This window comes from Crotalus tigris, unplaced genomic scaffold (genome assembly GCF_016545835.1).
Source record: "Crotalus tigris isolate CLP2741 ecotype Arizona unplaced genomic scaffold, ASM1654583v1 scf7180000017791.1120302, whole genome shotgun sequence".
Taxonomy (NCBI): domain Eukaryota; kingdom Metazoa; phylum Chordata; class Lepidosauria; order Squamata; family Viperidae; genus Crotalus; species Crotalus tigris.
In genome coordinates this window covers 172,501-199,491 of record NW_024096638.1, presented here as the reverse complement: position 1 = coordinate 199,491, position 26,991 = coordinate 172,501, and the positions used below count along the sequence as shown (strand labels likewise).

The 26,991-nt window shown below is 47.1% G+C and overlaps 1 protein-coding gene across 2 annotated transcripts; it reads left to right on the top strand.

Annotated features, from left to right (window-relative positions):
- Positions 1-15,594: 15,594 nt before the first annotated feature.
- Positions 15,595-23,466, top strand: LOC120307538 (kunitz/BPTI-like toxin). 2 transcript variants are annotated; one of them, XM_039342395.1, is made up of 4 exons: positions 15,595-15,685; positions 16,884-17,045; positions 20,025-20,165; positions 23,386-23,466. In XM_039342395.1, exons 1-3 carry the CDS (start codon positions 15,601-15,603, stop codon positions 20,162-20,164), a joined length of 387 nt encoding a protein of 128 aa, XP_039198329.1. In that variant the 5' UTR covers positions 15,595-15,600; the 3' UTR covers position 20,165; positions 23,386-23,466. The 2 variants fall into 2 exon arrangements, with proteins under 2 accessions (XP_039198329.1, XP_039198328.1); XM_039342394.1 differs by lacking the exon at positions 23,386-23,466 and having other exon boundaries at positions 15,601-15,685; positions 20,025-20,199.
- The last annotated feature ends 3,525 nt before the right edge of the window (positions 23,467-26,991 follow it).

The window sequence follows — 26,991 nt, the reverse complement described above, 5'->3', positions numbered from 1 at the left end:
CCGAGTCCGGTAGCTTCGTGAGCTACATCGCCAACAGCGGCGGCCGAACGGGTCACATGAACATCCTATGTTGCCAGCACATAACCTGATGGAGGCTACATAGAAATGGAATATGGAGAAGCCGACTGCTGTTAAAACTGTTATGGCTTATGTTGCTGGAACTGTGACTCTGTGAATGATGGGAACTGGGACGCTGGGTCTGACAACATTTGGATACCGGGAGGGGGTATTATAGGAAGAGGTTGAGTGGGACATTAGGGATGAGAATGGCATGAACGGAACGCATGGACTCAATGCAAGGTTTGAACATAAGTACTAGCTGGATCGGGGCATAGGTAGGGTGGAGGACTATCACAAGGCAGGTATGGGGAGGGGGACAGGTGGATTCCAGATGACCAATTAACTGTCAATTGGGGTGTGTACTCTGGGTGTGGTGGAGGAATGTATTTAGGGCAATGAATGGAGCTTTGTTCCAGTGCTAACTTAGTTTCAACATAGTGAATAAAGCTTGTTGAATACTGCAACGTTCCTGTTTCCTGGCTTTCGCGACGCGCGGTTAGGACGTTCTGTTAGAATCCAGGGATTTTGAGCCAGGTCCTCAAAGAGAAGTAGGTATATCTAGATGAACAAAGAGAAGGGCTAGGAGTGACATGATAGAAGTCTTCCAGTTCTCGAGGGGCTGACGCAGAGAAGAGAGGGTCGACCTGTTCTCCAAAGCGCCTGAAGGCAGGACAAGAAGCAATGGATGGAAACTAATCAAGGAGAGAGACAATCTAGAACGAAGGAGAAATTTCCTGACAATACAGAACAATTAATCAGGCGAACTTGCCTTCCGAAGTTGTGGGTGCTTCATCATTGGAGGCTTTCAAGAAGAGACTGACAGCCATTTGTCCAGATTAATATAGGCTCTTCTGCTATGGGCAGAGGAGTGGACTGGGTTAAATCTGAAGCTATTTTCCTTCGTCTAGATCAGGGTTCTTCAAACTTGGCCCTTGTATGACTTGTGGACTTCAACTCCCAGAATTCCTCAGCCAGCAATGCTGGCTGAGGAATTCTGGGAGTTGAAGTCCACAAGTCATACAAGGGCCAAGTTTGAAGAACCCTGGTCTAGACCCTGATAGTGTCCAGAAGCAGGAATCAGCTCAGGGTGGAAATAAATGATTGTCAGCACTATGTTGATGATGCCTGGATCCTAAGCTGGAAGTTGACCTCTTTCAGTAGAGAGGGAAAGGACCAAGTCCTTGGATCTCCATCATGGGTGGCTGAGAGCCCAACCTCCTGGTCCTTGCAACTCCTGACTGGATCTACCTATTTAGATAGGATCAAAAGCACTACGAGATGATGCCTCCAACTTCCAAGTCTTAAAGGTGATCCGAAAGGACAGTGTGGTCAATAATTTCAAGGCCCACTGGAATATCTGACAGAAGGAGGGTAGCTGCATTGCTTTCTTTCAGGTACAGCCCCCAGATCATCTGAATTGGTCAACCAATTCATAGCCAAAAAATCTATCTACAACAGGTCCAGATAATTCACCTTTTTCAGGGTCATCTGCAGTTGTCACTCTACTAGGTTATCCGTGGAATAAATACATAGATCATCTGTTCTGACCAGCATTCTTCTGGTCTACACCTGGTTTTTCAGTGTCTCTCTCATTCCCCCTTGTTCACAGCAGGCTTTTATCCAAGTAACATGGTGAGTATAGGGAGTTATGGGGATAAACGTGAACAAAGAGAACATGCAGGAACCGAGTCCTCGATTGATGAGTTATCAAAAGTAACAGAATAATAGAGTTGGAAGGGACCTTGGAGGTCTTCTAGTCCAACACCTGCTCAAGCAGGAAAGCCTATTCCATTCTGGACAAATGCCTGTCCAGTCTCTTCTTGAAAACCTCCAGTGATGGAGCACCCACACCTTCTGAGGACAAGCCATTCCACTGATTAATTGTTCTCACGTTTCTCCTTATTTCTACCAAAGATCTCCGTTCTCTTGCCCACTTTATTGCACTTCTACATTTTCACGAGATACCTCCTTTTGTATGAATTGATTATGGTTTTCTTCTTCTGTCCATGCAAACCAAATGAGCTTGGTTTCAACCTGAACTTTTTTTTACTAGTCATTATGTCTGAAAAGACTGATAAGCAGAAATTATATTTAATTCTACATATTACCACAGCAGCGAGAATAATTTTTGCACAATACTGGAAGAATGAAGGATTGCCATCAGAGGAAGAAATAATCACGAAAATATTGGAATGTGCAGAGATGGACAGACTAACTATGAAGCTGAAAGACAAAGAAGATACGGACTACTATAAAATTTGGAATTTATTTTATTCTTGGTTAGAGAAAAGAATGAAGGATTAGGAATTGAACATGTATTAGCTTAGCAAACTCCAGACAACTTGTTGATTGGAAAAATTAAGATATGTTGATGGAAAAAAAATTAATAAAAAAGGTTGTTAAAAGAAAACCAAATGTGCTTGGTTTCAGTTGGGGGAGGCATATAAACATATACATCAATAAATGTCACAAGGACAAGAAGGAGAAGAACTGTTCTCAAGCAAGGGGGTGTTTGGGTCCACCATAAATGGTGAGAGAACCTTGATGGAGCCACTGGGCTTCTTGTTTTCTTCTGGGAATTGCCCCCAGGATGGGCTTTCTGAGGGCTGACCATACTTTGAGCATAGGTGGGATCTGGAGACATATCCCTTCAGGCTTTGCTCTCTCAAGTTTGACCGGATTCCAAAATCTTTCTTGGAAATGGGGAAAGTCTACCTCAGCTTTGGCTCTGCTCTTCCAGGAAACTTCCTTCACTCCCCCCCTTTCCTTGCAGCTGCCAAGGACTCCACCCCCACCCCACCATGGCTTATAAGGGAGGGATTGCTGGTGGCCAGCAGACCTGAGTCAGGATGCCATCTGCTAGCCTTCTCCTGCTAGTGGGCCTCCTCAGCCTTTGGACTGAGCTGATACCTGTCTCTGGATGGAAGAAACATGGTAAGAGACCCTTTTCCCTTCCTCCAGTGAAAGAGGAAACCTCAGCATCTGTTCCCAGATGTTGGAAGTTTATTCTAGAAGCAGTTCTTCTACTCTTGACCTTCTGAGAGAAAGACAGGCTACCTCTGAACATGGGGGTCTATTTAGACAACATGAAAATAGTGCTCACCTTGAATTTGTTTTACTGCTCAGACATAGAAGTTTGGCCAGGAGTTGTCCAGATTAAGGTTAACTGCTGCCCTTCATAAATGCCATCTATGGGAACTTTCATGTGAAAGTTACATTCCTACTTTACTATAATGTCGGGTCTTCTTCACAGAACAGCATATCAGAGTTGGAAGGGATTCCCCAACTTTTCTCAACCTCTTCTTCTCCTTGGCTCAAGATGTTCGGCAGGTGGCTTAAGTTTCTTAAGATGAGTTCATGATTCCTGAGTTTAGGATCTTGTTAAATGTCAGTGAACAGAATTTTAAGGATGCAGGGAATAACGGAGCCTTGAGATCTGGAATACCAAATGCCAAGAAACTACCTGAGGAAAGAAAGTCCACTGCTGTCCACCTGCTCCTTTTCTAAGATCTTTCTCCAGATGCATAATGCAAACCTTGGTGCTCTCTGAGTTCGGTGGTTTTCTTGCAGACACTTCATTACCCAACTACTGGTAGTTAATATCATCACTGCTAGAAAGGAGTAGGGTTGGAGGAGGAGGATGGGGAGGAGGAGGTCCACTGTGGGGTCCTTGGTCCTCTGCAAGCTTAGCTGTTTTCTTGCAGATGTTTCATTACCTAGCTATGTAGTTAAGGTTGATGATATTAATTAGTTGGGTAATGATATGTCTGCAAGAAAACAATGAAGCACCAACAGTCCTCCTCCTCTTCCTCCTCCTCTCCTCCTCCTCTCCACAAATCCTCTTCCTTCTAGCATTGATGATGTTACTTAATTGAGTTGTGAAACATCCACAAGAAAACAGCCAAGCTCAGAGAGCACCAATGACCCCTCAGTTCTTCTTCTTCTTCTTCTTCTTCTTCTTCTTCTTCTTCTTCTTCTTCTTCTTCTTCTTCTTCTTCTTCTTCTTCTTCTTCTTCTTCTTCGTCTTCTTCTTCTTCTTCTTCTTCTTCTTCTTCTTCTTCTTCTTCTTCTTCTTCTTCTTCTTCTTCTTCTTCTTCTTCTTCTCCTTCTCCTTCTCCTTCTCCTTCTCCTTCTCCTTCTTCTCCCTTCTCCCTTCTCCCTTCTCCCTTCTCCCTTCTCCCTTCTCCTCTTCAAACCCATTTGCTTCTAGCACTGATGATGTTCCCTAGTTGGGTAATGAAATGTCTGCAAAAAACAACAACAAACAACTGAGCTCAGAGAGCACCAAGTACACCACAGTCTTCCTCCTCCTCTTCTTCTTAACAAGCCCTGCTCCCTTCTAGCACTGATGATGTTACTAAGTTTGGTACCTTAGTTCCTCTGTCCTGAGGTCTTCCACGGAAGCCTTCAAAGGTTTTGGAAACTACCCTACCGATGGAGTGTTCAACCTTGGCAATTTTAAGATTATGAACTCCCAGAATTCCTGACTGCTTCATAAGTCTTAAATTTGCCCAAGATTGGACACCCCTGCCCTACAATAACAGTTTTGCGTTACAAGGGGCACCTGAGACGTGGATGCTTGTAGTGACCTCCAGGTTTTCTGTGACCAGTTCGGTGTGTTGGGGTCTCCTTTTGACCTCAGAATGTCTCAGCAGTAAGTTATCTGAAGGACGCTCCTCCTGTGAGGAACCTGCCCATCTCTTGAGAGAGCCGTTCCCAAAAGTCCTTTTGTGCATTCCTACAACTCTGAAGGCATGTCAGGCTACCCAAGTTAACAACAACAACAGCAGAATGTTGGCCAAGACATTTTTTGCCAACTTCCTGCCAATTTTGGTAATTACTGCATTGATTCTGAGGAGCTGACCGATGGATTCCTTTGAAATCTTCTCTAATCTTTCTAAATCAGTGATCCTCAACCTTTCTAATGCTGTGACCCCATAATACAGTTCCCCATGTTGTGGTGACCCCCAAGTGGGTGTGGCCACCAATAAGAGGGAGTAGGATAGCTAGGGAAAAGGGAAAAAATGGCGGACAGCATGGTTTGGCGACCCCCGTGAAATGGTCATTCGACCCCAAATGGGGTCCTGACCCACAGGTTGAGAACCACTGTTCTAAATACTGACATCAGACTTATTAGTCTTCTTGTTTTTAAAGGTGGGGAAATTTCCTCTCCTCTACCTGGGTGTAACACTTCTAAAATGTAACAACTAACATGCCCGGACCTTCCCCACGCATTTGTACATATTGCAATGCCTTGCATGTTCTCCAGGTGGAACAAGGGTTACGGTCTGTTGAAGGAGAGAGCATTATACAGGGAGAGACACTTGTCCCATATTAATTTGTCCCAGATTGCCCAGGAGAACCTCAGGTTTCAACAGAAGAGAATCTTTGTAGCTCTGGGTTGAACTGTAGGGTCCTGGGTGCTCTCTGAGCTTGGCTGTTTTCTTGAAGACATTTCATGACCCAACTAGGGAAGATCATCAGTGCTAGAAGGGAGGAGGGTTTGTGGAGAAGAGGAGGAAGAGAAGAGGAGAAGGACTGTGGGGTTCTTAGTGATCTCTGAGCTTGTTGGTTTTCTTGCAGACATTTCATGACCCAACTAGGCAACCTCATTGTTGTTGTTAGTTGCAAAGTCATGTCCGACCCATGGCAACCCCATGGACAATGCTCCTTCAGGCCTTCCTGTCCTCTACCATCTTCTAGAGTCCATCTAAGCCAGTGGTTCTCAACCTTTTTAATGCCGCGACCCCCAACTAGTCGTAAGTCGAGGACTACTCAACCGGTCATAAGTCGAGGACTAAACTGGTTGTAAGTCGAGGACTACCCAACCGGTTGTAAGTCGAGGACTTTCCCTGCCCGGGAGCACCGCACATGCGTGGTGCCGCCCCCTGCGCCGGCCGAGGCGTAGCTGGCAAGCGGCAGAGAAGGAGCAGGCCGACCACCGGCTGGGCCACCAGCTGGCCCCACGCGTGCCAGCAACCCTCCCTGCGCCCGCCGGCCTCCCACCTCCCACCCCTGGCCCTCTTTTACTTACATTTTTAGTAGTTGCTCAGCAGGGAGGGGTGGAAACTTCCAGACAGCTCGCCTTCGCTGCAGACAACTTGCAGCATCATTTGCAGAATGGGACTTTTGGCGGGCTCAGCAGGGCAGAGACAGCCTGGACAATTCCTATTGGCTTTTGAAAGCCAATAGAATAAAAGGGAGGAGTACAGCTAAGGAAAAGGGGGGGAAAATGGCAGACTGCATTGTTTGGCGACCCCCGTGAAATGGTCGTTCCACCCCAAATGGGGTCCCGACCCACAGGTTGAGAACCGCTGATCTAAGCTCACGCCTCCTGCTTCAGTGACTCCATCCAGCCCCCTCCTTCTCTGTCGTCCCCTTCTTCTCTTGCCCTCCATCTTTCCCAGCATCAGACTCTTCTCCAGGGAGTCCTTCCTTCTTATTAGGTGGCCAAAGGACTTGAGTTTCCACTTCAGGATCTGGCCTTCTAAAAAGCAATTAGGGTGGATCTCCTCCAGGACTGACCGGTTGGATTGCCTTGCAGTCCAGGGGACTCGCAGGAGTCTTCTCCAGCACCAGAGCTCAAAGGCCTCCATTCTTTGGTGCTCAGCCTTTTGTTATGGTCCAACTTTCACAGCCCTACATTGCAAGTGGGAAAACCATGGCCTTGATTATACGTACTAGGCAACCTCATAGATCCTAAAAAAGAGTAGGGTTGGGAGGGGGTGAGGAGCACTATGGGGTCTTCGATGTTCTCTGAAGTTGGTTGTTTTCTTGCAGACATTTCATTACCCAACTAGGTGACATCATCAGTGCTTAGAAGGGAGTGGGGTTCGCAGACTGGGGGAGAAGGGAACAATGAGAAGGAGGAAGTTTTTTGCAGATGTTTTGGGACCCAACATCATCAATACTATTAGTGCTATCATGATGAAGTACAGTAGCCCTGATGATGTCCCCTAATTAGGTAATGAAAAATCTGCAAGAAAAAAAATCTAACCTCAGAGAGCACCAAGAAATCCACAACGTCAGTGTGGGGAGCTTGGATCCCAGGGATTCACAAGTAACATGCTAGATTGCCAGAGGTGGGCATGAGGTTGGAGGAGCATCTTACAGATCTCCATACTCTGTTTGGACTCTCCTTCCAAGCCAATGAACTCCCCCCCCCCTTTTCACCACAGACCGATGTCTCTAACCTCTTGACTTTGGACAATGTGAAGACCAAAAGCCTCACTATTACTACAATCAAAACTCTAAGAAGTGTAAGAAGTTCGATTATTGAGGCTGTAAAGGAAACAGCAACAATTTTGAGAGTTTCAAGGAATGCATTCACCAGTGTATAGGTAAGTGGGGAAAGGGTATCAGCTCCTACTGTACAGGTAAGTATGGAGCACAGGTATCAGCTCCTTGGCCCCAGACAGCGCTGTGGAAACCACCGCCTATCACAGTCTCTTTTGACGGTGACCCAGACCGTTTGGCTATTTTCTTAAGCTATGTTCTCAGCCATTTGGACCGCTTCACAGCTCTGTATCCATCCAACTGGCCTATGGCGGTGGCTGTGACGGCAAGTTTACAGGGCGAGGCGGCAGCCTGGGCTGCAGATTTATACAGCAATCACGCCCGGGAGCTTGCGGATATCGGCCTGTTTCTAGATGTCCTAAGGACCAGGTTTGAAGACCCCTCCCGGGTGCAACGGGCAGAGGCAGGGTTGCTGGGGTTACGGCAAAGGGGCAGGCCGGTAAGGGAGTACATACGTGAGTTCCAGCAGGTGGCTGGGAGGCTTCGTTCATGGCCGGAACGCCTATTAGTTGGCCCTGGCAAGGACCTCCAGCTTGGGCAAAAAGAGGGAGCAGCCTCAGGCCCCACCATTAGAAAAAAATAATTCAGAATAGAGCTAGAAGGGATATTAGAGGTCTTCCAGTCCAACCCACTCTCAAGGACAAAATCTTACAGCATATCAAACAAGTGACTATCCAGTCTCTTCTTAAAAACCTCCAATGATGAAGCACCCACATGAAGCAAGTTGTTCCAGTGAGTAATTGTTCTCACTGTTAGGAAGTTTCTCCTCAATTGCAGGTTGCTTCTCTCATTGATTAGTTTCCATCCATTGTTTCTTCTCTTGCTTTCTGGTCTTTCCGAAAATAAGTTGACACCCCCCCCCTCTTCTTTGTGGCAACCCTTCAAATACTGGAATACTGCTATCATGTTCCCCCCCCCCCAGTCCCTCTTTTCTCTAGACTGGCCATTGCCAAATCCTGCAACCCTTCTTCATAGGTTTTAATCTCCAGGCCTTTATAGTTGCTCTTTGCACGTTTTCCAAAGCCTCAACATCTTTTTTTGTAATGTGGTGACCAAAACTAGATGGAGTATTCCGGGTGTGGCCTTACTAAGGGTTTATAAAGCGGCACTAACACGTCACGTGATTTTAATTCTATGCCTCTGTTTATGCAGCCAAGGCTTGTATTAGCTTTTTTGGCTGCTGCTGCACACAGCTGGATTGTGGATAGTGAGTCTGTGGCAAATGAGGTTGTGAGGCGAGAAGTCCAATCTAAACCCACTCTTGGGCAAATGTCTGTGGAGGTTCTCAGTCACGCATGTCATGGCTGTCCCAAATATACTTTTTCATGAGGCAACTGGACTTTCTTGTTTCTCTTTGAAGACATTTCTCTTCTCATCCCAGAAGCTTCTTCAGGTTCTGACTGGATGGTGGGAAATGGAAGGATTTATACTCCTTGCAGACAGCTGATCGTTTGCCTTCTTTCAGAGAATCCTTGAGGCCATTTGGAGGTTGACCTGTGTCCTCAGGGTCAGCTGAGTGGTGCAAATGGGTGGGGAGCCTTCTGGGCTGCAGGATGTCTTCTGCCCTGGATCCCTTCATGGTTGGAGACGGGCGCAGGATGATGGGGATGAGTCTGTGTTGTCTGCATTTCCAACTGAAGCTCAGATGGTTCCTGTAGTCTGCAATGTTTTCTGGACATCCGTTCATGCTCCCACGCCCTTCGAAGGGGGTCCATCCCAAAGTGCATGGCTAAATGTCTACGGAGGTTCTCAGTTCTCCAGGTCCTGGTTGTCCCAAAGATGCTTTTTCAAGAGGCAACTGGACTTCCTTTGTTTTTCTTTGAAGACGTTTCACTTCTCATCCCAGAAGCTTCTTCAGCTCTGACTGGATGGTGGGGAAGGGAAGGATTTATACTCCTTGCAGGTCATCTGTGTGTTAATTTGGTTTTCCAAATAAACCAAAATATTAACTAACCAAATGGATTAGTGCCACAGTACTAAGTAACCCCTCCCCTTAACACCAGCCCATTTTTGTGTAAATGTGTCCTCTTTGTTTTCAACAGGACTTTTTGTGTGTGTGTGTGTGTGGTGAGGACCAGCCATGGGGGAAACCCACCTGACTTTGGCCTCTGGCAAGTGACCACACATTTCTCTCCCCTGATCCAGATTCCAACTCAGTGCAAAGACTCAGTCCAGCTTCTACTTGAAGCTAGAAATGCCAATTCTTGCTCTGGCCTTAAAAGACTCCTGTGTCCAGGCTAGGGTGACATGATAGCAATGTTCCAATATTTGAGGGGCTGCCACAAAGAAGAGGGGCTCAATTGATTCTCCAAAGCCCCTAAAGGCAGGACAAGAAGCAACAGAGAGAAGCAACCTGGAATTAAGGGGAAACTTCCTAACGGCGAGAAGAATTAACCAATGAAATGGCTTCCCTTCAGAGGTTGTGGGTGCTCCATCACTGGAGGCTTCTGAGTAGAGACTGGACAACCATATGTCCAGAACAGTATAGGGTCTCCTGCTTGAGCAGGGGGCTGGACTAGAAGACCTCCAAGGTCCCTCTTATTCTGTCTAGAAGGAAAACAATTTTCCTCCTTGGAGGAAACAGGATTGTGCATTTTCACTCCAGGATCCCAAATTGAAAGAGAGGAGCCCAGTTTTAGGGTCCAGCCCAGGGTCCTGGGAGAATAAAGAAGTGGCTGTCCACGGCTGTGTTTTGTGGGGAAGTAGGCCGGGGGGGGGGAGGTGGGATCCTGCTCCAGCTGGCACCATCTCCTCTGGCTGCAGGGGGGGCTTTAGCTGCTGAAAGGTCCAGAGATGGGACCTTGCTTGCTCTGGGATTCCAGTTCCAGAAGAATCTCTGAGGCTTGGGGTCTTCTATTTTGCAGAAAAACTGGGGGTGTGCCCCAAGGCCCCTCCAGGAATGATGACTATTTGTCTCGCGAAGTGTGGAAGTGACTGGCAGTGTGAGGGGAAACAGAAGTGTTGCCCTTATGCTTGCCTGGTTGACTGCATGGACCCTGTCTAAGGTAAGAGCCTTGAGTTTTATACCACTCTGTAGAGTTTTGTCAATCCCGGTAAGGACTGGATCCAGGTAGATCTCTCTGGAATCCTTGAAGCTTCCACTTTTCTTGGGTCTGTCCTTGGATGATTCAAACCCCAAATAGGATGGCGATGAAAGGAGAACAACCAGGTCTTCTCCAGCCGTTAGAGCAGCGGTTCTCAACCTGTGGGTCGCGACCCCATTTGGGGTCGAACGACCATTTCACAGGTCGGCAAACAACGCACTCCGCCATTTTTTCCCCCTTTTCCTTAGCTGTGCTACTCCCTCTTATTCTATTGGCTTTTGAAAGCCAATAGAATAGACTCTATTCAAGAGACTCTATTCTATTGGTGTTCAAAAGCCAATAGAATCTATTGGCTTTTGAAAGCCAGTATAATATACTCTCTTGAAGGACGGACAGAGACGGTGGAGGGAGGGCGAAGTTCTCTCTTAGTCGAGCCTCAAGAGATGATCCAGTTCTGGCTTAGGAAGATTTGGGGGCATCTTTGACTGCAGAGGATCTGGTCTTCTGTGCTCCTTTCCCTCTTGGGGGAATGAAGGCCCCAATCCTGCCCTTTATTTGATATTTGTTCTAAATTCCTGTCCTCAAGACCCATGGCTTTGATTCAGCCTCTGGTGCCTTTGGGAAGCCTCATCACCATCCTCACCACCTCTTAGGAGGCCAGAAGGAAAGAGACAGGCCTGGGGGGAGGGGGAAAGGTCCACAAAACTCTGAAGGACAGCAGATGTATGACCAATGGCCATATCTTTGGGAGCGCAGGCCCCCGGGAGGCTGACCCTCCATCCGTGGGAATCATCACACAATCCCAGCACAGGAGAGCTGCCTGTGTTTCCTCCATGCTGAAAGGAAGACTCATTCACATGTTAATCCATCACTCACACCATGTCGTGCTCCACGCCCAAGCACTGACTGATTTATTTGTCTAGAACGTTGATAGGACCACCCTTCTGAACCCAGCTCATCTGGGTGGCTTAGAAAAATACAATGCAAGGAAACCTAACAAAAGCCATTTTAAAAACCTCAGGGCACAGACCAACAGACAATATTGAATCAATGAAATGGCAGCCCAAACACCCACATCCTTTAATGGCGTCTCCGGCACATTAGGAATCCAAGGTGCTGGGAAGAGCCTGGTTTTTCCTGCAGGATCAGGGCTGCTGTACGTGGGGAGAAGAATGTTCCATGATGCGGGGGTCGCTACCGAGAAGGTGTCCCTCTCAGGTGCCCTAGGTTGGCATTGTTCTGGTGAAGGGACCCATTGGAAGCCCCTGCAGCTTTCAGAGTAGTGGTGTTATGTGTGCATGGTGTGAAGAGCCCATAACAACACACATTGTCCTACTCTGGATCAAAGCCAAAATTGAAGTTTGTGTACCAAACCTTCCTGGTTAACTTTTGCTGTCCAACTCCTCTCCAGTTCCTCCCCTTGCTGGTCTTTTATTGTCCAATTATATTTGAATAAATTGTTTTGGGAACTGTCCCTTCAAGGGCAGGCTGGCTGGTGAGCCATAGCAGTCCAGTTCCAGGCTTTGATCTTGAGATGGTATCTCTGGAAGGTAAGATAAGTAGTTAAGAGAGAAGCAACCTACAACTAAAGAGAAATTAATTAATGGAAATGGTATATGTTCAAAATTCCTGAAGTTGAAACTCAAATACTTTGGCCACCTAATGAGAAGGAAGGACTCCCTGGAGAAGGGCCTAATGCTGGGAAAGATGGAGGGCAATAGAAGAAGGGGACGACAGAGAATGAGATGGCTGGATGGAGTCACTGAAGCAGTAGGTGTGAACTTAAATGGACTCCAGAAGACGGTAGAGGACAGGAAGGCCTGGAGGAACATTGTCCATGGGGTCACGATGGGTCGGACACAACTTCGCAATTAACAACAACAAAATATGTCCAAAATGGTATAGGGTTTCCTGCCTGAGAAGGGGGTTGGACTAGATGACCTCCAAGGTCCCTTCCAACTTTATTATTATTATCATCATTATCATCATGATTATGATCATCATCATTATTATTACTATTGTTGTTTTTGTTGTTATTGTTGTTGTTGTTGTTGTTATTTAGCCTTCCAGCCTTCCATCCTCCTGATCAGATGACTACCCCCATATTGATGGCAGCTCTGACACAAAGACCCACGGCTTGGTCAGTTGAGCCAAATGCAAACTCTGATTTCTAGCTCTCAGCTCTAAGCCTATCAATGACGGTTCTCCAAAGAACAACCTTTTGAATTCTCCATTGTGTAAAATTAAGCAGGGCAGGTCTGCAGGGAGCTCCTGGTTTTTAACAGTTAATCAGCATGTAGAAGACACCCCTGGGCAGAAACATCACAAGCGACTCTCTTTCTACAGGTTCCCCTCAGCCAAGATTCACCATTCAACTTTTCCAAATTGTGGATCAAAGACCCAACTTCTCTCACCAGCTGGTGGGCTTCTTCCTCTTTCCTCTAAATAAAGACATTGGGTCCTTACTTCCCACTGATGGTGTTTTTTTTTCTGTCCCTTTGGAGGCTCTCCACCCTCCCTTTGATGCGTGTCCTCCCCATGTGTGAGGATAAGGGGCTGATTAAACAAGGAGCCAGACGTGTGCAGCAGCAACCAAAAAATCTAATGCAATCCTCGGTTGTATAAACAGAGGCATAGAATCAAGATCACGTGAGGTATTTGTACCACTTTATAACCCTAGTAAGGCCACACCTGGAATACTGCAGCCAATTCTGGTCACCATATCACAAAAAAGATGTTGAGAGTTTAGAAAAAAATCAGAGAAGAGCAACTAAGATGATCCAAGGCCTGGAGACCAAAACATACAAAGAATGCCTGCGGAACTTGGGTTTGGCTAGTCTAGAGGAAAGAAGAAATAGGGGAGACATGATAGCAGCGTTCCAGTATCTGAGGGGCTGCCACGAGACAGAGGGGGTCAGGTTGTTCACCAGAGCACCAGAGAGAAGGACGAGAAACAGTGGTTGGAAACAGACCAAAGATAGAAGCAACCTGGAATTAAGGAGAAACTTCTCGAATTCCACTTGCTGGAATTGAGCATGTCTAGTTTAATGAAGAGAAGGACGAGGGGGGACATGATAGCCGTCTTCCAGTATCTCAGGGGCTGCCCCAAAGAAGAGGGAGTCAAGCTATTCTCCAAAGTGCCTGAAGGCAGGACAAGAAGCAACGGATGGAAACTCATCAAGGAGAGAAGCAACCTGGAATTAAGGAGAAACTTCCTGACAGTGAGGACAATCAACCAGTGGAAGAGCTTTGCCTCCAGAAATCGTGGATGCCCCATCACTGGAGGTTTTTAAGAAGACACTAGACAATCACTTGTCTGAGACAGTGTAGGTTCTCCTGCTTGAGCAAGGGGCTGGACTAGAAGACCTCCAAGGTCCCTTCTAGCTGTATTCTATAATAATAATAATAATAATAAAAGGTTGAGGTTTGGTTTTTAGGGAATCCTCTGTCCATTGGCTTGCAATCCTCCTTGAGGCCAACCTGAGGGCCGATCTGTGCCCTCGGGGTCACCCGAATAGAGCAAATGGGGTGGGCATAATTACTTTGTCCAGGGAATTCCCCTGCATAATATGTTCTCCATGAAAGAATGACCTCTGGAATTCCACCAAGTATGACTTTTAAACAAAGGTCTTCCTCTAAATCACTAGAGGTTTTACTAGCCAAATCATGGAATATCGTGAGTCCATCCAAGATGAGGTAGACTTCCTGAGTGAGGTCCAGAATCCTGGCTTGAGCAGGTTTATGGGACACCCTCAGGCTGTGGTGCTTATCTTCAGGGGGTTCATGCATTGGGGGCTCTGCCTGTGTCAGGATAGTAGAAAGAGGAGCCCAACTAAGAGAAGGAGACTCTAAGGAGGCAGTTGAGGTCCATCTGGAAGCGTCCTGAGTGCTTTCTTTTCCATAATTTCATTCCAAACATCCCATGACGGTGCTGATTCCTGAGGTGGAGTCAGGTGGTGAAATATCTCCACAATAAGCTACTCACATGTTCTGTGCAAGAAAAAAACCACAAGTAGGAGAGGCAATGTTTGCCCAAAGGTTGAGTAAACTGGGTTTTGCAGCACATCTCGAGGAATCTGCCTTGGGAAACAACGCCTGAGTTTCCTCATTCTGCGGGTTGTGTGGTTCAGGTCATGTCAGAAAACGTTTTCCACTCTGTGGTCTGCCTGCTACCTTGTCATCAACTGATAAGTGATGACTTTCACCAGCTTCATGTAGTTATTAAACAGCAGAGAGAAAGGACCAAGCCTGGAGGTGGTCCATCATGAAGGGGCAGCCACCCCTGACTGGGACACCCCCTTGAGTAGAACCAGGTCTTCCAACTCCCAGCCATTAAGGGGGTCTCCAAATTTGGCAACTTTAAGACTTCTGGAATTCAACTCCCAGAATTCTTGGAGTTGGTTGGCTGGGCAATTCTTGAAGTTGAAGTCCATAGTTGCCAAGCTTGGAGACTCCTGTTGTAAGCCATCCAAGAAGAGCAGAATGAGAAGAAGAAAGACAGACTTCATTGGCTGTATTTCTCCCATGCTCACTGTAAAATTCTGAAAGTCCACAAGTCCTAAAGTTGCCAAGCTTGGAGACTCCTGTTGTAAGCCATCCAAGAAGGAACGTGTGTTAATTGCAGCAGGCTTTATCAAAACCTCTAGGGCAGGGATAGGCAACCTTGGCTCTTTTATGACTTGTGGACTTCAACTCCCAGAATTCCTCAGCCAGCTGTGCTCACATCATCTGTTCCCTAGGAATGTGAAGTGATCATATCCATGTGTGCAGAGTTCAAGCTAGCTACTTCATCATAGTCTGTCTATAACACCAAACCTTCTGCTCTCAAAGTCCATCTCAACCAAGGAGGAGAAGCTTCCTCACCTCTCCCATCACATCTGGAGGGCAGCCCTGATAAGGAAGTTGCATCATCCCCCCAGCTGAGCAGCCCCCTCCCCCCATGCACACCCAGTCTGGAAGGGTGAGTTTTGCTTGACCAGACAAAGGACCCATTGACACCAACAGGGACCTGCCTAGCTCCCCCCAAACTGGCCAGCCAATCCAACTCTCGGGATTCTCAACCTCTTGTTCAACCAACTGATGAAAGAGGAAAGAATTGAAATTCTCACTCTGTTACTCCATCCTGCTTCCTGGATGTGAAATTCCCAGTGGGGAGAATAAATAGAGCGAGCAGCCCGGGTGTGGGGTAGACGGCTTCATCATGTCTTTTGGAGGTCTTCTTCTCCTGCTGGGACTCCTCACTCTCTGGGCAGAGCTGACCCCCGTCTCCGGCCGGTACCGTCCAAGTGAGACCTTTCAGGATGATCTTGAAACCCTTTGCTGGGAGGGGCTGAAGTGATCAGAGGGCAGAGTTTTCCCCCAGGGAGGGAAAACCAAGAGCCCCAGTCTAGAACCTCTGGCTTGTGAAGCTACTTCTTGGGAAGGTTCTTGAGATGGTAGTTGGAGGTCAGCTGAAGAGGAGACAGAAATGGGAGGGGAGGGGGAGAAAGAGAAATGCAATTTTAGGGGAAGGCTGACCTATCTTTACTCAATGCAGCAGCAGAATCAGATTTTTAAGCAACAAATTTAAGCGATTACTGCTAACTATTTTCTTATTAGTAGAGCGTATAGATGACAGACTAACAATTTGTGAACAGATTTAGTAGTTTAGTCTTTTAAAATTATTTTGACCTGTTTTGCAAGGAAGGGGGCAAACTAACACTGCTTTATTATGTTAATCAGCATTAAACTAGGGAAGATATTATCTGTCTATGTGTTAGTCTTTTCTTTTTTTTAAGACACCTTTTCTTTTGAATTTCTTCTTTGTTATTTTTTTATTATTTTGCCTTTTTATGTTTTGGCATTTTATATTTTAACTTTGTTTCAATAAACTAAATATGAAAGAAAGAAAGAAAGAAAGAAAGAAAGAGAGAGAGAGAGAGAGAGAGAGAGAGAGAGAAAGAAAGAAAGAAAGAAAGAAAGAAAGAAAGAGAGAGAGAGAGAGAAAGAAGTAAGACAGAAAGACAGAAAGAAAGAGAGAGAGAGAGAGAAAGACAGAAAGAAGAAAGAAAGAAAGAAAGAAAGAAAGGAGAGAGAGAGAGAAAGAGAGAGAGAGAAAGAAAGAAAGAAAGAAAGAAAGGAGAGAGAGAGAGAAAGAGAGAGAAAGAAGAAAGACAGAAAGAAAGAGAGAGAGAAAGACAGAAAGACAGAAAGAAGAAAGAAAGAAAGGAGAGAGAGAAAGAAAGAGAGAGAAAGACAGAAAGAAAGACAGAAAGAAAGAAAGACAGAAAGACAGAAAGAAAGACAGAAAGAAAGAAAGACAGAAAGAAAGAAAGAAAGAAAGAAAGAAAGAAAGAAAGAAAGAAAGAAAGAAAGAAAGAAAGCTCTCGAATGTTTGCAATCTAAGCATGCTAGGAGGGCACCAGGTTGGGGAAATGCCTTAAAGACATTTGTGATAGCTAATCAAACAACACACCCACACACATCCCTTTCCATTTCCTGCAGGGTTTTGTTATCTTCCTGCTAAACCCGGACCATGTCAAGCCTTTATACCTCGCTTCTACTACAACCCAACTTCAAATAAATGTCAAAAGTTTATTTATGGTGGATGCGGTGGGAATGACAACAATTTTGGGACCAGAGATCAATGTCACTACACCTGTGTCAGTAAGTAGGGAAGGAACTACGAAGTGACCTCTTCACTGAAAAAGAACTGTTGTCTCCTAAAATTAAGCCTAGCGTGGCTTAATGTAGTATCCTGGTTCTCGCAACAGGCTAGGATTGATACAGTATAAGGGAATATTGGTCACTCAGGTTGAACTCTGGAATTCCTGATGCTCTCTGAGTTTGGTGGGTCTTTTGCAGACTGTTTTATGACCCAACTAGGGAACATCCTCAGTTCTGGAAGGGTGGTGGTGGAGGAGGAAGGTGAGTCCTTGGTGCTCTCCGCATTTGGTTCTTTTCTTGCAGACGTCTCATTACCCAACTGGGTAACACGAACAGGGCAACGGAGTACGTGGGTTGCTCTCTGTTTATATGCAGTAGCCTCCCTTGCCAGCCTTGATGTGAGTGTGGCTTTTCTCCTCGTAGTTCCATCAAGAGGGTACCATTTTCTGCTTGGTTGTCTGTCCCTGCTTACTTGGACGTTGGCTTGAACGTCTCCATTGATGTGCTTTAACAGAGCAACAGAGTTGGTTGGGACTCTGGAGGTCTTGTAGTTTACAGGTCCCCCAATCTGGGGGCTGCAGCCCGCTAGTGGGCCATGAGGGGTTTGCAACCAAGCTGCAGAAAGGGTCAGTGAGAGCACACACGCACACGTGGATCCTCACCTGTGTGAGCAGCGGGCACATGCATGCGTGCACTCCATTTAAGTGAGCAGGAGGCGTGCATGCATGACATACATATATATTGTATGATAAACAAACAGGCAAGCAAGCAAATAAAGGAAGGACCAGGGGTGACATGATAGCCGTGTTCCAATATCTCATGGGCTGCCCCAAAGAAGAGGGACTCAGGCTATTCTCCAAAGCCCCTGAAAGCAGGACAAGAAGCCACGGATGGAAACCGAGAAAAAAAAAGGGAAGAAAAAACAACAAGAAGCCAACTACTTTAGGCCAAATCCAACTCCTTGGATCAGGTCTCAGATGCAAAACCTTCACTGTCTCCAAGTAATTTCTGTTTAGGTATATCCAGAGTCAACAAATCTAGTTGTGAAAAATCTTCTCATTCAAAAACTCACTTTATTTAGACCAGGTGTTGTTCAAGGTCACAATCTTTCACAAATATTTTTTGTTTTATATTGCTGTAGTATCTTCTTTCACCACTAGATGTCCTCTTTTGCTATTTAATCAATGTCTGGTTTTAAAAAGATACTGCAAAGTTTTCTATTTACTCTTAGGATTATAGCCCCCAAATTTTTTTTTCCACCTTTTGTAGAACAAGTAATCTTTTTTAAAATCAATCTGACTCCAATTTTAAAAGATTTTTGCAGACATCTGCAAATTAGTCCATAAAAAACCTCCCTTGTAGTTGCTCGCCGCCTTTAACTTCTCCTCTAGTCCTTCTGGCGTCTTTGCTTTTTAGCTCTGTCCAGTCAGGGGATCAACGTTTCAAGTGTAAATCCAAAAGGAAAAAGAAAGAGGGCTGGCTCACCCAGTTTCAGCACGATATTGACAATCAGCTGTTTGGCGGAGCGCCACAGCTCCTTGCTTTCCTTCCGGCTGGAGACGACTTGGGCTTCCTGGGCACACCTGGTAGCCTTTGCTCCGTCCTTTCAGAGCGTTTCTTCAGTCCGCCTGGACCGACCGCTGTCTGGCCCAGGCTCCTGGAGTATCTCTCCTTCTTCATTGCCCCTCCAGGGCAACTTTCCGACTCCTTGGGGTTGCTGGGCAGACCAAAATCGGACTGGGAAGCCGGAGCCCCGCCTTCTTCCACCCGTCTCGTCACGTGCCAAACCGGAAGTCTCTTCTCTTCTCTTCTCTTCTCTTCTCTTCTCTTCTCTTCTCTTCTCTTCTCTTCTCTTCTCCTCTCCTCTCCTCTATTCTATTCTATTCTACCCTAGGTCCCTTCCAACTTTATTATTATTATTATCTTCAGAGCAAACTCTGTCTGGGTTTGATCCTGGTTTATGTACTGCAGCTTGCCCTACAAGTCTTGGTCAGAGTGTTGTTTTCTTTCTGACAGTTCCTTAACTGGGGAACTATTTTCTGTGTGGTTATTTGTCCCTGCTTATGTGGTTGTTGGCATGAATGCTCCACCTGCCCTCTTCTGGAACCATCAAAGAGCCATCTCCATCTGGGTCCAGGTGTTGCTGAGGGCCCAGCTCAGAACTGATGTGAAAGGTAGATTGAGATAGACCAGGGGTCTTCCAACATGGCCCTTTTATGACTTGTGGACTTCAACTCCCAGAATTCCTCAGTGTGCCTGGCTGAGGATTCTGGGAGTTGAAATCCACAAGTCATAAAAGGGCCAAGTTGGAAGACCCCTGAGATAGATGCTTGGTACACAGAGAAGGAGAATCATCCTCCTCTTTGGTAGAAATGGGAGGTGAACATCAAGGACCCATCTCTGGATTAGCCCAGCTGTGTGTGCTGAGTGGCCCAGCCTAGAACCTCAACCACGGTCCCTGAAGCTCCTCTGCATTTAACCTAAGAACTTCAGGGCAACTTGCAGGAGATCCAAGGAAAGAGGACTTCTCTTGGTATCCAGAGGGGGAGCTCTATCTTTCCCCCTGTTTTGGGGGGGGGGGCTGAAGGTATGAGCAGAGCCAGAAGAGAAGGCTCTGCTCCCATTCCCTGGAATCCTTTCTTGATGGGGAAGGCAGACCGAGATGGACTTGCCCACCAGGAGAACAACATTCCTCTTTGGTAGAAGTGGGGGACGCACATTTTCATCCCCAGCATCCTGAGTCAAGAGAGAGGAACCCTGTTATATAATCCAACCCAGAGTCCTGAGAGGTTGACCCCAGCAGAAAATGGCTGTGCTTTGTGGGAAACGGGAAGAGGTAAGATCCGGCTCCAGCTGGCAATGTCGCATCTGGATATATGGAAATGTTTCAGTCCTGAAAGGTCCAGAGATGGGACCTTGCTTGCTCTGGAATTCTAGTTCCAGAAGAATCTCTGAGGCTTGGGGTCTTCTATTTTGCAGAAAAACCAGGGATGTGCCCCAAAGCCCCTCCAGGAACGATGACTATTTGTCTCGTGAAGTGTGGAAGTGACTGGCAGTGTGAGGGGAAACAGAAGTGTTGCCCTTATGCTTGCCTGGTTGACTGCATGGACCCTGTCTAAGGTAAGAGCCTTGAGTTTTATACCACTCTGTAGAGTTTTGTCAATCCTGGTAAGGACTGGATCCAGGTAGATCTCTCTGGAATCCTTGAAGCTTCCACTTTTCTTGGGTCTGTCCTTGGATGATTCAAACCCCAAATAGGATGGCGATGAAAGGAGAACAACCAGGTCTTCTCCAGCCATTAGAGCAGCGGTTCTCAACCTGTGGGTCGCGACGCCATTTGGGGTCGAACGACCATTTCACGGGGGTCAGCAAACAACGCAGTCCGCCATTTTCCCCCCCTTTTCCTTAGCTGTGCTACTCGCTCTTATTCTATTGGCTTTTGAAAGCCAATAGAAGAGACTCTATTCAAGAGACTCTATTCTATTGGTGTTCGAAAGCCAATAGAATCTATTGGCTTTTGAAAGCCAGTATAATAGACTCTCTTGAATAGTGTCTAATTCTATTGGCTTTCAAAAGCCAATAGGAATTGTCCAGGCTGTCTCTGCCCTGCTGAGTCCGCCAAAAGTCCCAGTCTGCAAATGGTGCTGCAAGTTGTCTGCAGCTAAGGCGAGCTTTCTGGACGTTTCCACCCCTCCCTGCTGAGCAACTACTAAATGTAAGTAAAAGAGGGCCAGGGGTGGGAGGTGAGAGGCCGGCAAGCGCGGGGAGGGTTGCTTGCGTGCGTGGGGCCCAGCGGGTGCCTTACCTCCCTTGGGCTGGGCCAGCTGGTGGCCCAGCCGGTGGTCATCCTGCGCCCTCGCTGCCACATGCCATGGCCGCCCAGGAGCGCCTGGGCCTGCCTTCCACCGCACTGAACATGCAGTGGCCAAGGTAAGGCTAGCGGGGCAGCGGCAGGAGCAGGGAGGGTTGCTGGCGTGCGTGGGGCCCTGTAGGTGCCTTACCTCCCTTGGGCTGGGCCAACTGATAGCCCAGCCAGTGGTCGGCCTGCGCCATCACTGCTGCTTGCCAGCTACGCCTCGGCCGGCGCAGGGAGTGGCACCACGCATGCGTGGCACTCCCAGACCGAGGTGGTTGCTGGGCGACGGCCCGCATGCAGCCACAGGAGAGGAGGCGGAGCGTGCGCGCCTCCTCCTGCCCCACCCGCAGGGAAATACAGGTAGTCCTCGACTTACGACCACATGGTTGGGGTCGCGGCATTAGGAAGGATGAGAACCACTGCATTAGAGAGACCAGGCAGTGGAGGCCAGTCCCAACTCCGAAGGACGGACAGAGAGGGTGGAGGGAGGGCGAAGTTCTCTCTTAGTTGAGCCTCAAGAGATGATCCAGTTCTGGCTTAGGAAGATTTGGGGGCATCTTTGACTGCAGAGGATCTGGTCTTCTGTGCTCCTTTCCGTCTTGGGGGAATGAAGGCCCCAATCCTGCCGTTTAGATATTTGTTCTAAATTCCTGTCCTCAAGACCCATGGCTTTGATTCAGCCTCTGGTGCCTTTGGGAAGCCTCATCACCATCCTCACCACCTCTTAGGAGGCCAGAAGGAAAGAGACAGGCCTGGGGGGAGGGGGAAAGGTCCACAAAACTCTGAAGGATAGCAGATGTATGACCAATGGCCATATCTTTGGGAGCGCAGGCCCCCGGGAGGCTGACCCTCTATCCGTGGGAATCATCACACAATCCCAGCACACAAGCGCTGCCTGTGTTTCCTCCATGCTGAAAGGAAGACTCATTCACATGTTAATCCATCACTCACACCATGTCGTGCTCCACGCCCAAGCACTGACTGATTTATTTGTCTAGAACGTTGATAGGACCACCCTACTGAACCCAGCTCATCTGGGTGGCTTAGAAAAATACAATGCAAGGAAACCTAACAAAAGCCATTTTAAAAACCTCAGGGCACAGACCAACAGACAATATTGAATCAATGAAATGGCAGCCCAAACACCCACATCCTTTAATGGCGTCTCCGGCACATTAGGACTCCAAGGTGCTGGGAAGAGCCAGGTTTTTCCTGCAGGATCAGGGCTGCTGTACATGGGGAGAAGAATGTTCCATGAGGCGGGGGTCGCAACTGAGAAGGTGTCCTTCTCAGGTGTAACCTCCTCCTCACAAGACCCATCACTAGCCTCTCTCTGATGACTCACACCCTTTCCAACTCTGTTATTTTGTATTTTGTAGCTTCTGTACATTGTCACTTGTGCAGTTTGCTCAGAGTAAAGGAACAGCAGTGTTACGTTTCCTGTATTTAGACTTGGTCTAGACCAGGAGTAGGCAACCTTGGCTCTTTTATGGCTGGTGGACTTCAACTCCCAGAATTCCTGAGCCAGCATGGGTCATCTTGGAACTTCTCCCTTTCCCCTCAGCATGGGAGTTGAAGTCCACCAGTCATAAAAGAGCCCAGGTTGCCCACCCCTGGACTAGGCACATGCAGGTCTCTTTGAGATTGTCCAGGCTGCTGGGCCTCCAGGCTTTCCTCTTGTCCATCAAAGGTAGAGTTGATGTAAACAAGGAAAGGGCCATGATGCTGAGGCAGAATGTGGGGTGGCTCTTCTTCCTCATAAGTTGACACCCCCATTATGTGGAAGTCCTGAGGCTGACTTTCCCCGACCCCCTCCCACTGTCTGTTGACTTCTCCTCTTCCTGAATCACCATTGGGAGAACATGCCCCCACCCCCAAATTCAGCTGCTGCTGGACAATTGTATTGTAGAACATGGTCCTCCTGCCAGCCTGGTCAGGAAGCCAGAAGGTCCCAGGCAAGGAGGACTTCCAGGAGGAGGAGAGGCTGGGACAGAACCCCTTGCCCACTTTGGTCCAGCTCATCCTCTGGAATGACCAGAACTGGTCCAAGTTCAGGTGACCGGAAGGTCCATAGCTTTGCCAGGGGCACCAAAGATAAGTTCACATTTCTGGCTGTAAGAAATGCTCCCTGTATGAGTTAGAAAGCTCACATGAACATGTCCAAGCCGTTGGCCTTGAGGTCTCCCAGAAAGAGAAGATTGGGGAAAAAACATTGGGGGTCTTCTAGTCCACCCTGCTTCCAGTGCAGAAATCCTCAGAGCATCATGGAGAGATTCTGTCTCACCTTTGCTTGAAACCTTCGGTGGTGGACCCTCATAACTCCAAGGAGAAGGTTGTCCCATTGCTTCCTTTCCCCATCAGAACATCCCTCCAGATTTCAGGTTTTGGGTCTCCATGGCTGTACAATTAGGGAGGGTCAAATCCTAAGCAGCACCAGAAGCAATTCTGGGCAGAAACCTCATATCTGAATCTTTGTTTTTACAGAATCACCGAGGAGGAGACTCACCCAAATTATGCCCAGTGCACCAATATCACCCAAAGACTCTTCTTCTATGCTGGGTCATCCTGGCGACCCTCCCCTAAAACCCACCCTGGATTTATTCCTTTTTTCCCACAATAAAGCATTGGTCCTAGCTTCCCTCTTCTGCCCCTTTGTAGTTTTCCCCTCCCTGCCTTGACCCACGTCCTCCCCACGTTAAAGGAAGTAAGCCGAGGTGGCGCAGCAGTTAGAGTGCAGTAGTGCAGGCCACTTTAGCTGACTGTGTTCAGCAGGTCAGCGGTTCAAATCTCACTGGCTCAAGGTTGACTCAGCCTTCCATCCTTCCGGGTTAGGTAAAATGAGGACCCAGATTGTTGGGGGCAATGTAAATATATATATATATACATTGCTTACTGGTGTACACCGCTTAGAGAGTGCTCGCACTTAAAGCGGTATATAAGTCTCATAAATAAATAAATCAATAAGTATACTAAACCCATATACACCAGGTGCCTTCAGAAGACTTGACCAATACTTGTAAAACACCAGGCAGGCATCACATATGTGTGGAAGTCTGCTGTCTGGTGCTTCCTGAAATCCAAGGTGAAATGACCAGGGAAGACCACCAGGCAAAGAGAGGGACACGTGAGCCAGCATCCTGGAGTGGCAAAGCAAGACCAGGCAGATCTTAAAATCTTCAGTGATGGTGAAGCACATCAGATCATGAAGCCACAGACCCAAACCGTGTGAAGAGGACAAAAACTGACATTAAGCGGGCACGAGAAGGCACAACATGAAGACGTATGGAGTTATATTTCTTTCTTGGGTGTCTTTTCAGGTCCACTTTAGCAAGCTGAACCAGAGGCTCATTGCTTAATGAGTTGAAGAACATCCCTTTCCACTTGGGTGAACTTTTCTAAAAGTCTCTCCTTCAAAAGGACCTTGAAAGCAAGTTGTCCTTCCTGGCAGACATAAAGCTCTCTGTTGCTCAGACCAAATGATATCTTTCCTTAGATCCCCACAAGGGGTGTCAAACTCGCAACCTCACGTGACGTGTCACAACGTATCGTGACTTTTTCCCCCTTGCCAGCAATGGGGTGGGCGTGGTTTCAGCATGATGCATCTGGCCCACGGGCCGGCAGTTTGACACCCCTGGCTTAAATCTCCCAGAGCTCCACAGGAGTCTTGCTCTTCAGGTCAACTTCAGGAGAGATCCCCACTTGAGGAGAAGAAGGATCTGGCCACAAGCCCTCTCCCAGCTTCTTTATATCCATCCCTTTCTCAGCTGGCCACCATAAGCCCATGCCCTCCTTTCCACACAGGCCCATGTAGGTATCCTCCACGTTTGAACATCTTCTCTGCCCTCCACACAAGCCAAGGGAGACCTTTGGCTAATGGATGGCTGACCTAGCTCAGTCTCACCATCTCTGGTGAGATATTCCATGAATGTTATTTTCACATGACCTTTATTTTTCCAGCTCAACCCAGCCTGGTCAGCTGAAGGGACTTTTCATTTCCTCCAAATGGACCAATACTCTTGGAAAGAGTCATTCCCAGAATGTAGGAAGGGTAGGGCTCTCTGCTTCTTCTTCCAAATCCCTCTCCAGGGCATAAAATTCCCCATAAACCTGTGTTTTCTTCCCTATCCTTGTGTTGTTGTGACACTGCCAGGACAACTTCATATTGATGGTGACTGGTGATCAGCCAACCCCAATCTAAGAAGGACCAGGATAAATGGGAGAACCAGAGAAAAACTTAAAAGCTGCACTAAGTAGCTTTCCTGTCTGAGCAGGGGGTTGAACAATGACCTCCAAGGTCCCTTCCAACTTTATTATTATTATTATTATTATGGATCATCGCACAGTCAGCCAGATGTTCAGATTGGATTTGGCATTTTGTTTACCTATCGAGTCCTTACCCAGGACCTGGGATAGGCAGATGTGGATGTTTGATGGTGTTACAGGTATCGTCGCAGGATGGAAGCAGTTCCTAGTAAGGCCGCCTTTTGCAATTGACTAATGGAGAATTTGTCAATGCCAATGGTGTTCAAGTGGTGCTCCAGTTGTTTTGGGATTGCACCCAAGGTGCCTATTACTATTGGTACTACCCTTGCTTGCTTTTGTCACAGTCTTTCTATTTCTATTTGTAGGTCTTTGTATTTTGTTATCTTCTCTAGTTCTTTCTCTTCTATTCTGCTGTCTCCAGGCACTGCCACGTCCACTATCCAGACTTTTTTGTCTTTCTTATCAACAGCTGTTAAGTCTGGGGTGTTATGTTGCAGGTGCTTGTCTGTTTGAATTCTGAAGTCCCAGAGCAATTTAATTATTATTATTATTATTATTATTGTTGTTGTTGTTGTTGATGATGATGATGATGTTGTTGTTGTTGTTGTTGTTGTTATTATTATTATTATGGTTCCACAACCCATTGCACCCTGATTCAGATGACCCTGAGGGCAAAGATCAATCCTCCAAGTGGCCTCAAGAGCTCTCAGGGAGAGTACTAACGACGGGATGACCGCAAAGGAATACAGCCCTGCCATTTCTCCTCTCTCTCTCCTGCCATCACAACTGGTAAAGCTTCTTGGATGAGAAGAGAAATCTTTTGATCTTTTGTTCTTCATCCTCAAGGGGGAAAAAAAAAAACAGCCCACTTACCTTTTTGAGAAAGTCCCTTTCAAATATTGATTTATATAATCATACATCTTTCTATCACGACTCGGGGTGATTAACAAAAGTTTAAACCTGCAATGTACACCTTGTTGCAAATGAAAACCACAAAGTGAATCACAAAGCAGATGCCAAAAAAGAGAGAGAGAAACCTACAGAAACACGTTGACCTTCTGCCTGGACCTCATTGGCCTTCCATCTTTCCCTGGAGGATGAAATGGAGTCTGTCGTATTTTTCTGGGTGTCCCATCACATGTCCGAAATAGTCTAATTTTCGTTTTTTAATTGTTTTGATGATTTCCCTGGGCTTTCCCAGGCGGCTTATCACCTCCTCATTTCCGATCTTGTCCACCCAGCTTCTACGTAACAGCCGCCTGTCAATCCACATTTCAAATGCTTCTAGTCTCTTCAGGTGGCCATCTGTCAGAGACCAACTCTCTACTCCACGGAGCAGAGAGGGAATTTATTTATTTTATTTTATTTTTAAAATTTATAAGCCGCCCCACTCCCGAAGGACTCTGGGCGGCTAACAATAAAAAACACATAAAACATAACAAAACAACAGTACAAAGACAATCATCCAGGGGTAAGGTTTTATAAACCCCAGGCCTGCCGGAAAAGCCAGGTCTTAAGTAGCTTATGGAAGACCAACAGGGTGGGAACGGTCCTAATCTCCGGGGGGAGCTGATTCCAAAGCGTGGGCACCATCACAGAGAAGGCCCTCCTCCGCGACCCCGCCAAATGGCACTGCTTGGCCGACGGGGCCTGAAGGAGGCCCAGCCTGTGGGATCTAACCGGACGTAGAAACTATGAGGTAGTAGGCGGTCTCGAAAATAGCCTGGCCCTGAGCCATATAGGGCTTTAAAGGTAATGACCAACACCTTGAATTGGACCCGGAGACCAATAGGCAACCAGTGCAGCTCACGGAGGATAGGTGTAACG